At 38.0% G+C, this 12273-nt stretch overlaps 2 protein-coding genes across 2 annotated transcripts; one reads left to right on the top strand and one right to left on the bottom strand.

The window, feature by feature from the left end:
• Positions 1-2165: 2165 nt before the first annotated feature.
• On the bottom strand, positions 2166-8290 carry LOC103455750 (histidine kinase 5). The gene is made up of 12 exons (XM_070826636.1): positions 7850-8290; positions 7666-7762; positions 6626-7413; positions 6407-6463; positions 6038-6265; positions 5647-5947; positions 5419-5549; positions 4917-5319; positions 4729-4832; positions 3809-4633; positions 3532-3711; positions 2166-3437 (listed from the first exon to the last, which is right to left on the bottom strand). The coding sequence occupies exons 3-12, from the start codon at positions 7343-7345 to the stop codon at positions 3312-3314; spliced, it is 3075 nt and encodes a 1024-aa protein (XP_070682737.1). The 5' UTR covers positions 7346-7413; positions 7666-7762; positions 7850-8290; the 3' UTR covers positions 2166-3311.
• On the top strand, positions 2277-2910 carry LOC114826463 (splicing factor 3B subunit 6-like protein). Its single transcript, XM_029106715.2, has one exon. It carries the CDS (start codon positions 2277-2279, stop codon positions 2649-2651), a length of 375 nt encoding a protein of 124 aa, XP_028962548.1. The 3' UTR covers positions 2652-2910.
• Positions 8291-12273: the final 3983 nt, after the last annotated feature.

Genomic DNA, 12273 nt, shown 5'->3' with positions numbered 1-12273 from the left:
ATCGTGCTGATACTAATGATAGCTCTAGTACAAGATCAGGAGACTCACCTACCACCGGAGGTGGGAGTGATGAAGGATATAGTGGAGCTGAAGGTAGTGGAGTTGGAGGTAGTGGTGGTGGATATGGAAACTATTATGGACCACCACCTCCCGGATATATGAGCCCCTTCACTGGTGAGGCAAACTTCACGCATGCAACACAGGATGATGACCATGGCAGTAGGCGGGCAGGACCAGGAATTGGTGTCATAGGGAAGGACTATACTCGCAGAGAAAGAGGCAATGGGATTTTGTCAAGTCAAGAAGATGACTCGTTATCTAGAACTTCAGACTCTGTTGGATTGGGAAGTAGTAAATATGGTTATACTCATAACCAACCATTTCCCTACTCTATATCCCATTCCTGTTGGGATGGAATCGAGCGACTCATGGAAACAATCCCAGACTCAATCTTCAAATGATTTTTCTTATGGACAACCTCAACCAATCTCGGATCCATATGGGTGGCATGTTAACAATTACATGCAAAACTATTTTGGGGATTTATCATTTGATAACTACTCTTCACAATACACTCATTCTACACATAGAGATGATGAAGATAGTGAAAAATTTGAACCTCATAGGAACTCTATGTGGTACTAAAGTGTAAAATATTGTACTAATTCATTAATATAAATGATTATGGTGTGTTTAGACTTCTTTCATTAATTACTACATATTTTCTACACTCACAATGTTTGTCAGATCGCTATATAATCAACTTGATAATGTTAAATCCATCATGCAATACATTTCCTTCCAATTTTTTGTGATAAACTAATAGATAATTGACTAAATAAACATCCTGCAAAGTTTCAATAAAAATTTCCAAGTTTTTCTTACAATTTCCGTGGTTTCCATGTAATTTTTATCGATATCGATATTATCCCGATATTTCCATCGATATTTCCGTGTTTACGGACTACCGATATTTCCGATATTACCGATATTTTCTTCCTTGGTTATACTTAATAGTATATGGATACAAAATATTGTTAATTGGGTTAGAAATAAAATGATTATATATAACACATGAACACCACGGATTTTACAGAAGCAAATACTAATTATTCTCTCTAATAAATACATAACTTTGTTACAACTTTAGTAAACCTCTCGAACGCCAAGAACCTAATTATGCAAAGGTGCATATAAACCGCCCATATATGGCTTCTTAGAAAAAATAAATGAACGAATTAGCATATAGGTGAAAGGAGCCACCATAGCTAGAAAGAGAAACCAACTAATAATCTCTAACGCACATTTCAGCCCATGAAATCCTTGTGAAGATCCATCTTTCACATTCATCGCGTCATACTGCGGATACCTTAGGGTTTGGAAAGCCGGATCAAAGAAGTCCTCAACCCCATGAACAATCAGTCTTCCGTCGTTGTAGACATCCCACTCAGTGACAGTGGCCAGGGAAGTAACAAAGAGAGGATGATAAGGCAGAAGAGTGTCAAGCTTGGAACCGTGACGAAAAGTCGCCTCCCTGGTATCTTTGTCCATCTTGAACGGCACAACATGGCACTTAAGGAGTGTCAACGGAGGCTGTGGATTCTTGGGCTTAAAGAAAGCTTGGTCTCGAGGGAAAAAGAGGGTGAGTTGGTGTTTGGGTTTCTAAATAGGGCTGGAAGAATCACAGCCTGAAACACTATGTCTAGGGTCAACGACAGGGCGTGATACCCTTTGTCCAAAAGTACTCCGGAGACCAAATCGACATCGATCCCTGATGGTTTGTGTTGGTTTTAAAATGATTGAAAGTGCTTTTAGAGAAAATGTTTTTGGATTCCAAAAGCACTTACCAATTATGTGTCTCTTCCAGGAAACATTTTAAGTGCTTTTTCAGGTTTACTTGCATTTTTATTAAGGATTCGTTTTAAAAATATTTTCACTAAAAAAACTATCAGTAATTTTAAAAGTACATCCAAACGAGCTAATAATGATAAAAAACCATCAACATAAATAAGGTTCACAGGAAAATTGGGTTTTCTATTTCAGCCCATTTCACTTATTTGAGGCCCACATATTTTAAGTCGGCCCATTTCGCCAATTTAAGGCCCACATATTTTAAGTCGGCTTCACCTTCTTCTTTACTCCTCTTTTTGACAGTCCGAAACCCTAATTTAATCAGAGAGTACCAAATCAAGCACCTCTCTCCGTCCCCAAAGCCCCAAACTGTCCCCGTCTTTTTCTCACTTTCGGACCATCCCAACACCCCCACAACCGCCACCATGAGCACAATCAGCCTCCGCAAGGTCAACACCCGCCTCCCGCCGGAGGTCAACCGCGTGCTCTACGTCCGCAACCTCCCATTCAACATCTCGAGCGAGGAAATGTACGACATCTTCGGCAAGTACGGCGCCATACGGCAGATTCGCATCGGGACGAACAAGGACACCAGAGGCACCGCCTTCGTTGTTTACGAGGATATCTACGACGCCAAAACGGCGGTGGATCACCTCTCCGGCTTCAATGTCGCGAACCGGTACCTCATCGTGCTGTACTACCAGCAGGCCAAGATGGGCAAGAAGTTCGACACGAAGAAGAAGGAGGAAGAGATCGCCAGGATGCAGGAGAAGTACGGCGTCTCCACCAAAGATAAGTGATTCCTCCGCCGCTCTTGTGGTTAATGTTGTGCTGTTTGGATGCTGGGATTATCTGATTATCCTATTCCAGGTTATCTTTATTCTGGATTATGTAAAATGCTATTTGGGATTCTAGATTTTAGAGGTGTTTGTTGCTTTGTTATCCTCAGCTTCGAATAGTGAAAACAGTTGATTTTAATTTTGAACAATTTGATCTTCTGGAGTTGTTGTATAAGTACAATTTTATAACCCGATAATGCTGATAATATTTTGAGTGAAATATGAATCTGATACATCGATTACGGAACTTTCATAGCACAAGCAAACTATCATAGATGTTTATATCAATCGGGTAGGTAGTATTCGAGGCATACTTTAAATTTTGGAATGTTACGGGATATCTGTTGCGACTGTTATCATTCCGGATCATGTAATATGCCATTTTGGATTTAGTTTTTGGATGCGTTTGTATGTTATCGTGGCTTGGAATTGTGAAAACTGTTGGTTTTAATTTTGAACAATTGATCTTTTTCGGAGTTGTTGCGTATATGCAATTTGTATTTAGATGGTGCTAATGTTTTGAAGAGAAGAATATGATACATTGATTACAAAACTTTCCTAGCACAAGCAAAACTTCATTTTCTTTGTACACAAACATAGGATTTACAATAGATGCTTGTATCAATCGTGTAGGTATTGTTCGAGACGGTCTTTCAATTTTTGAAATGTTACGGGCTTTGGCACGAATGAGTCCATTCCACATCTGAAACATTCTTCTGCACTCTCTGAAAATGCATTTGCTGTCATCTGCATCATAATGTGATGGCATTAGTATATAATGCTGTTAGTAGCTTTTGAGAAAACTTAGGTTAGAGCAATAAGACTGTAAATATAGGCGCACCGCTATGATCGGGATTCGCTTTCCACAAGGCGTGTAGCCATGACCGTTCTGTGTTGTTTCTGATGAAGGCAGAGGAAGCTCAATTCCAGCTTTCTCAGCTGCATCCCAGTTGCCAGTTTCTTCGTAAGAACGTATAATTCTTGTAGTTTGAAGGCCATCCATAACTGGCATGTGAACATCCTGCAAATTTTACAACAGCCATAAATACCAAGATGCGTGTGATTCTTTTGTTTCTATAGACGAACACAGCCTTTGGAGTTTTGTAGAAATTATGTACCATGAGGATGAGATCGTATCTACAGCGTTGAACTGCACACACAGCTTCCATTCCGTTGTTCACAACATCCATGCTATGGCCTAGCCGCTTCATCATGTTCTGTGCCACCATAACGTTAATCTTGTTATCTTCAACAAGAAGAATTTTAGGTTTTGATGTTGGTTTTGGTATTTTTGAACTGCTGCTACAAGTACTGTCCGAGTCTGCGTCGGGTTTCTCCTGCCTCTTACATGTACCTTGGGGTTCTCTTGTGGTTGCTTCTACAGCTATTTCTCTTCCTTCCGCTGAAGGATGACTTGAATCTGTACTTATAGAGTCTTGGAATCGGTTATCCATGTCATCTCGGCCCTGTTTGTTTGTACTAGCTGGATTTTCACTACTAGGGTCTCGGTTGTGACTCGCCGGGGAACTCTCTGGTTCTGGTAACGTCTCCGCAAAATCACCTTCCGAGCAGGAGTTTTTAACCGAAGCTATCTCCTCCGGTCTCATGTTACCGTTCGGAAACGAGTATGAATTTTGTGCAAGCCCATTGAGTTTATGCGAACCAGTAAACCCCTTCTTATGCGGTAACAATTTTGGTGTCCTGGCGGATCCATTAGAAGAGAACAGAGAACCCAAAGTCCGCGGCTGGAACTGGAAATAGCTCTCAGCTACTTCATCAGTTGCGCCATCATGACTAGCCATATCCGAAGCTTCGTCAGAATCATCGGCGTCATCGGATTGTTGTTCCGACGATGTCGAGACCTTGTACGGGAGTACAAATGTAAATGTCGACCCACGTTTTTCTTTGCTAGATACTGTGAGTTGACCCCCCATTAGCTCGACCTGCACCAAAACACATCCAAATGCTCTAAGAAAACAGTAAAAAAAAAAAATATTGGGTAAAAAACAGTAAATAATTTATGGCAAAAATTATTTACCAATTGTTTGCATATTGCTAGACCTAATCCTGTCCCTCCATATTTCCGAGCATGATCGGCACTGACTTGCATGTATCTTTTAAACAGAGAAGGTAAAGCATTTTCTGATGCATGAAAAATTCAAACGAACATTTAGAAATTTCAGTTTCTTCGATCCATTTGAAGAAGTGACCACTTAAAAAGCATACCTGGTATTCCGATTCCGGTGTCGTATACATCGCATCGTAACCAAACCGTTTTCGCTTCTGGCAAACGAGGTTCGTCCTCTTGATCCGCTGCATCCATCGAAACTTCACTCTTGGCCGGGGTTCTAGGTTCGTAGTTAAGCGAGCGATTTTGGTACGGTCGGTCTCCATCGAAACCTTCTTGATCACAAGAAGTTTGAGATGCTGGTTTCTCCGCTTTCGGTCCATTCTCTGAAACCGTCGATTGAACTGTTTCCGAATGTTGGGGACATCTTTCGCCCTCTTCCAATGACGGATCCGATACCACGTAGAGTTTTATCCCAACTTTCCCTTCATGAGTGAACTTGATCGCATTACTGACCAAATTGGTTAGAATTTGACGAATCCTTAAAACATCGCCGATGACCTGAAATCGAAACAAGAAAATGAAAACACAAGAATATTTAGATGTCCTTAGAAAATTAGAAATGCCGAGGATGCAGGCGCTGCAATATAAAGCCCTCACTTCCATGGGAACATCCTCAGATACATGCCCTTCCAGGTTCAAAATCTTCTGCAATGATGCCGCCGCAGTCTGTAGTACATGCCTTACTACCTCTCGTGGCCGGAATTTCGTAGCTTCCAACTTCATTACTCCTGCACCAGCAGAGTTGAGGAATATCAGATAACATGAGGTTCGGAGACTGATTGTTTCCGTGAATGATAGACGAGGAAAAGGATGGAACTTTCAGACCTGACTCCACCTTGGAAAGGTCAAGGATGTCGTTTATGAGTTGAAGGACCAAATCTCCCGAAGATAACATGACGTCCAAAAGTTGGCGTTGCTCGTGATCCAGTTTCGTGGTGGTGAGAATCTCAGCCATGCTAACAACCCCGGAAAGAGGCGATCTTATCTCGTGAGACATTGTTGCTAGCATCTGTTTCGCTCGCATTGTCTCCTCTGTGATGTGAATTGTTTTGTTCAGTTCTGTTTCCTTGGCTTTCTGGACCGCGATTTCCTCACGAAGCTTTGCCATCTTCTCTCTTTTCCTCACCTAAATCGTGCGCAAAGGTGTACGAAAACCTCGATTGATAAGTGATCAGAAGAAAAGCCTTGAAATTCAACACTAAAAATGTGCAAATACCTGATCAGTTACATCCATCCCCATATAGTTTATACCAATTGTCTCCCCTGCCTTGCTGAAGACAGGTTCCACATATATCAAAAACGTTTTCGACCCGAACAAGGGCGTCTCAAATGTAATCTCCCTTTTTGCAGGTATGCCTTTCTCTAGGACCTCTTTCTTGAAATCTTGAGATTCTTTAACGCCGGCTCCAGAAAAAATTTCAACATCTGTTCTTCCTATAATGTCCTGCAGAAAAACAACGAAAGCGATGAACTTTAAGTGGTTCAGTATCACCCCTTCACTTGAGCAATGCTGCGAAACAAGAAGCGAAAAACGCGATTATAAAGAAGAGGTGAGGATTAAGAACATCAGTGGCAATTAAATTACCTCCTCTTGCAAACTTGGGAAGTGATTATAGATAAATCGATACCGCAATTCTTTATCCTAAAACAGAAAGCAAAAGAAAATGGAAATCAGTGATGAGTGAGACCGTTTCGAACACAAACATAAGCTGTAGTTGTCCGATGACCAAGCCTCGTAGTTATGCTCGCCTAATCCTTTGTTACTCTCGCTTTATCGTTAAGAAAAATTTAAACATAGGATTACCTGGTGGCCAATAACAACAGGTGCATTCTGAAGAACAAAATGCAAGAAATTATCTGCTCTTTTCAAAATCTGAGAAAGTTCTTCAACTGGCGATGACTGCCTTTCGAGACTCTGAATGCTTTCCTGCAATTTTTCCACAAGAATCTGCTCTCTCTCGGCACTCGCCTCCAACAGTTTCTCCAACTGCATTGCCCTCTGCTTGCAGTACGCAACAGTATCATACTCGGCTTCTACCTCAACCCTCTTGGTCAGCACAACAACATCATGTTTCTTCGGGGCAATTTCCGGCCATATGTCATAAACTTCATCCAAAATCGAAATGGGGCGCTTGTCGCCCCCATAACTCTCTGCCTCGAACCGATGCTCTTCCAGTATCTCCAACTTCTTGAGCTCAACTTCCTGCCTTTGCTTGCTTAAGATGTCGAGTTCTTCTCTGAGAAGGCGCACGGCATTTGCCTGCTTATACTCCCAGTGTTTTACGAGGAATGCAAGTTGCGAAGAGCCCTTATCGGTGTAGTTTGTCAGCTCGACAAGGCGCTGGAAATCAACGATTGTTGGTTCCTCTATGAATGTCACCTCCTCCAACATGTCCTGATCTTGCCCCGGCTTGTCTATGTTGAATTGCTTTCCGGCATCAGCTCCGATGTCATCAGGCCACATGGAAGGGAGACCTTCCATGTCCATTTCGTCGATGTTGTCGGTCTCCATATCCCAAACCATCAAATTCACTTCAAAATTTTACCACTTTCTCACTCTTCGCATTTCAGTAAATCACAATTTTTAACTTTCTGCAACATAAAAAAATGATAACTTTCCCAGGACCCTGAAGAAGAATCCCAATTTGGGTCAAAACCGAGATGCTGAAAAAACGAAAGTAAATCAAATTCAAGAGAAAAACTTAACTGGAAGTCTCAAAATTAATCGTGAGAAACAATTAAATTAAGAACAATAGTGTCAAAATCAACAAATTATGTTATTATTTTTTTCACTTATAAGTTAAATCACTTCTCATTTTTTTCAATAGAAGAGAAGACAAGAACCTGAATTTCGGCACAATGAAGCCGAGATCCATGATCCATCAACAAAAACAAGTCAAACATGATTAGAAAGGCAAATGAATCAATGGGGTTGATCAAGCTGCATAATTTGAAAAATAAAACATACCCAAGTGAGAAATTAAGGCCAAAACAGAGAATTAACGACTGCCATTGACGAAGAACTAACCTTTTCTCAGCGAAACAGAGAAAGAAGAAGAAGAACAGAGTCCGAGAATGGTGAAAAGCTTTCACTGTAGATCTGAGGAGTTATCTTATCAACTGGTTTAGTCAATAGGCTGTCACCGAAGTTGAATCAACTAGAGAGAGAGAGAGAGAGAGAGCATGTAAGGGAAGAGAAAACCACAAGAAAAATATTTGGGAGAGGAGAGAGAAAACCAAGAAGCCATGTGCATTTGGAGGTCCAAAATCTTAGAGAATTATTGGTTCCTTTTAAGATGGCCTATTTTTTATTTAAATCTTTGTTTATCTTTCTCTGTTTTGTTGGAGGTTTTACATCCTCTTCTGCTACCCACCAAAAAGATTTGATCTTGCATACAGAAAGCTTGGAATTTTCTCTCTCCGGTCTTCTTTCTCTCTCTAGAAAATGTGGGAGTTGGAGGGGAGAGAGAGAGAGAGGGGATTTTGGGAGTTCGGAGTTTTTAAATGGGGTGGGAGATCATGTTATTCCCCGCCATCTCCAAGGTGGGTGAGGTGTGGGGGACGGCGCGTGTAAACGACGCGACAGCTGAGGGGGTTTGAGTACGCATTACGGACTTATCAAAGATTTAACACTTCAATTATAATTAAAAAAATAATAATGCTAGACAGATTAAATTTGTAAACTAAATGATGTGTGATTAATGGGAATGAACACGTTTATCAACGCTTAATTAATAAATCAATCATAAACTTTCATGTCCTTTAGTTTCCAAAATTTAGTCTTCATAGCATTACCCTTTAAAAAATGGTCATACTAGAGAGACTAAATTTGTAGACAAAATTTTCTAGAGTAAATTGTAGCAATGATCCCTCAACTTTAATGAAATTGGATCAATGATCCCTCAACTAAAAATTCATTATCATTGGTACCCCAACTCATCAAAATGTGTAGCTATAGTTATTTTCGTCAACTTCGTCAGAATTTTGTCAAAATAAATTATGTTATAATGACCATTGCTACAATTGGGGCCCTCACCTCATCAAAACGTCTAGTTATGGTCATTTTCGTCAACTTCGTTAGAATTTTGTCAAAATGAGTTACATTAGAATGATCATTGCTACAATTGGGTTAAGGTTTGAGGGACTTGCTCCGATTGGGCTAAAATTGAAAGATCATTTCTCCAGTTAGATTAAAGTTAAGGGATCAATGGTAATTGATTTTTAGTTGAGAGACCATAGCTGCACGTTTTGATGAGTTAAGTGACCAATGGTAATAGATTTTTAGTTAAAGAATCATTGCTCTAATTGAGTTAAAGTTAAGGTACTATTGCTACAATTTACTTTAAACCAAATGATGTGTCATCAATATAAAATGAGCACATTTATCAACGCTTAAGCAATAATTCAATCATCAACTTTTATGTCATTTAATTTATAAATTTAGTCTCTCTAATATTATCCTAAAGAAAAATAGATTAACGGCATGGCAAAACCAACTGTAATAATTCAATTATCAACTTTTATATCATTTAATTTATAAATTTAATCTCTCTAATATTATTCTAAAAATAGATTAACGGCCTGGCAAAACCAACTAGTTGCTTTTATATATATATATATATATATATATATATATATATATATATATATATATATATTCCTAGTTTTCATAGTTAATCGCGCCTTAAAGGAAGCCCTACTTTACGTGTAAAAAAACACGTAAGATGCAGATTAATTATAGGTTCCATCACCCTTAAGTAAGACTATGGTGGCACGGAAATTGAAATTACGCCAAGAGATATCGACATTTCCAAGTCATTAGTGCTCGAGACAACTTCCTTACACCCTTAAACAAGGATTAAGTTGAATAAATAAATACAGGTCAATGTGATACGTACAGTCTCCCTTTCTACTGGGTTTATATGATTAGAACGTTTTAGGGTTATTTGTTTTGAGTAGATTATTTGAAACTTATTAAACAAACTCTTATATTCTAATTAACCCTGCATTATTATTTTGTTAGGGTTTTCGTACATTATTTTTCTAAGGCAAGTGACTTGGGCTCTGTTCTCTCTCTGCAGCAATTATATATATTATCTAATTTGGGGAAGGGGATTGGTGCTCATATGATATTGATACGTACACAAAGACAGACCAAAACATCTGATTTGGTTAAAATACGCAGTATATATCCTAAAGGCATACCACAAATCTCTTTGAAGATATATAAAAAGAATTTTAACTTCTTTTTTTAACAGATCGTCCATAAGAGAAATTATCGACTGCAAGACTCGAACTCCAATTTTAGTAAAAAAAAAAAAGGGAATTTTAACGAAAAACTCATGATACTCTTCACTTTAACGAAAAATCACATTTTTACACTAAAAAATCAATCATATTACTATTAACTTTACCCTTTATTTTATCTTTATTGTTAAAACTCAAAATTTTTATATCATTTTCATTAGTTTTTCTAAAAAACAATCCTTACCAGCGCGGCTAAACCTCGGTGACTGCACGACTGAGACTTTGCTCTAACCCCAACATGCAATCCACCATAAATTTTGGTGCCAATTAGTAATTAGGTAGGTTTAACCAGCAGTTCTGCGCCACCTGTTTTGGTCGGGTTACGTCGGTCAAAAGTTAATTAACATGTTCATGTCAAATTCATACACATGCATAAAAGACTTATAAAATGTTTGGTTACTAACCCTTAGTTTCATCATGTTCTAAATTCCCTCTACTACAAGCAAGACGTGAGGTCCCATGCAATGAATTAATTACGTTGTTATTGTACTTAATTTGGTAATTTGTGCATGTGAGCAATATGCAAATGCTAATTTACGTGGAGATTTAAAAAAAGATCTTGTTAACGATTAAAAATCACACTCACATGCATTGTATATGAGACTAGTTTAAAAACATATTTAGTCAAATCTTCTTAACCATTTAACGATTAAGAATCACACTCACATGCATTGCATATGCAACTAGTTAACAAACATTCTTAGTCAAATCTTCTTAACCATTAGATATCATTCACCCACATCGCATAAGCAAATCACGTCAACAATTATTCATAATTGTAAAGCCATGCGCATTGAGGCAATACCGGATTTGGAATAACGCACATTTGATCTTGGATCCATGCAAATAAACGAACGATTTTTCTGTTGTCTCAGACTTCATCAGCAATCAGGTGCCTGGTAGGCGAGGGCTCCACACTTTCATACATTGAGTGTGGGACCCGCATGCTCAATCGTTTCGTGCGCATTTTTTCGAGACAGCTAGCTGTAAAAACCAGATTTGCTACGGAAGAGTATCATCTCCGGATCCACATTGTGGGATCCTCTTAACCGTTCATTGTATATCATGCAGTCGGTTTTCATCAGATATTTAATTTTAAATAAAAAAAGTCAGATAATTTATTACCGTACGATATACGATAAATGACTGAGATGTGAAAATCTTTATAATTTCCACAAAGTGAATCCGAATGGGATCCAATTTCGCTACAGAAGAGGATCTTTGCTACTACAAATTTTCCAACATAAAATTAAGGGAATCTTAATGAAACACACATTTAACATTAAAAAATCACTTCTGATACTATTCCCTTACACCTTTATTTTGTCATTTTGATTAAAACTAAAGTTTTTGAAGACTTTTCGTTAGTTTTTCTTAAAATCAAAAGCTAATGCATTGTTGATGCTGATGCAAATTGGCACTTACTTTCCTTTCTAATTTTTCATATTTTCATGAAAAAAATAATATATTCCACTAAAGCAAGGAACATAATATACATACATACATATATATATTCATACATATATATACATACATATATATATTCATACATATATATATTCATACATATATATATATACATACATATATATATATATATATATATATTAAAGCCCACAATAATTAGATATTGTAATTAGAGGTTTAGAGAGTTGTTAGGATACGAATTCAATGGTCAACGATTGTGGACTTGGATGTGTGAAAAGTCGCATGTGCCACCAAAGAATGAAAAGAAAGAAACAATGCCAAGCATGTTCCAACCCAAAAAGGAAAGATGGTAGACGAGCGAGGCTTATTTGAGTTGATATATGTGAAATCTTAAGATGAGCGAATAAATAATACCATGTATACCAACTGTTTTTTAAATTCAATTGTATTCTTCAACCATGTTATGTAGATCGAGTTTAAGTGTCACATTTTAATGGTTCGACATCATACCAGAGAGTTAAAGTAAAACTTATGAAAAGAAAAATATATGAGTATCATTCATTTCAATTGTTTTTATCTAAAATGATCTCTGAGATTTACGTAACTCCTCATTTTAATTGTGAGATTTAAAATTGATAAAAGTGACATCTGAGATTGTCTATGAAATTTTGGTCTTTTTATAAGAAATTTTTGTTAGATTGAGGGTATTATTCTCTA

The sequence above is a fragment of the Malus domestica genome, chromosome 08, assembly GCF_042453785.1.
Source record: "Malus domestica chromosome 08, GDT2T_hap1".
Taxonomy (NCBI): domain Eukaryota; kingdom Viridiplantae; phylum Streptophyta; class Magnoliopsida; order Rosales; family Rosaceae; genus Malus; species Malus domestica.
Note: the sequence above shows the minus strand (reverse complement) of the source record. Positions and strands in the feature narration are given on the sequence as shown.

Excerpts from the sequence above, each read along its gene's own strand:
- LOC114826463 (XM_029106715.2), top strand. The coding sequence starts at position 2,277 with ATGAGCACAATCAGCCTCCGCAAGGTCAACACCCGCCTCCCGCCGGAG.
- LOC103455750 (XM_070826636.1), bottom strand. The coding sequence starts at position 7,345 with ATGGTTTGGGATATGGAGACCGACAACATCGACGAAATGGACATGGAA. Across the intron at positions 5,320-5,418 it reads CTGAGGATGTTCCCATGGAA|GTCATCGGCGATGTTTTAAG; the intron begins GTGAGGGCTTTA and ends TTTCGATTTCAG. Across the intron at positions 4,634-4,728 it reads TAGCAATATGCAAACAATTG|GTCGAGCTAATGGGGGGTCA; the intron begins GTAAATAATTTT and ends GTTTTGGTGCAG.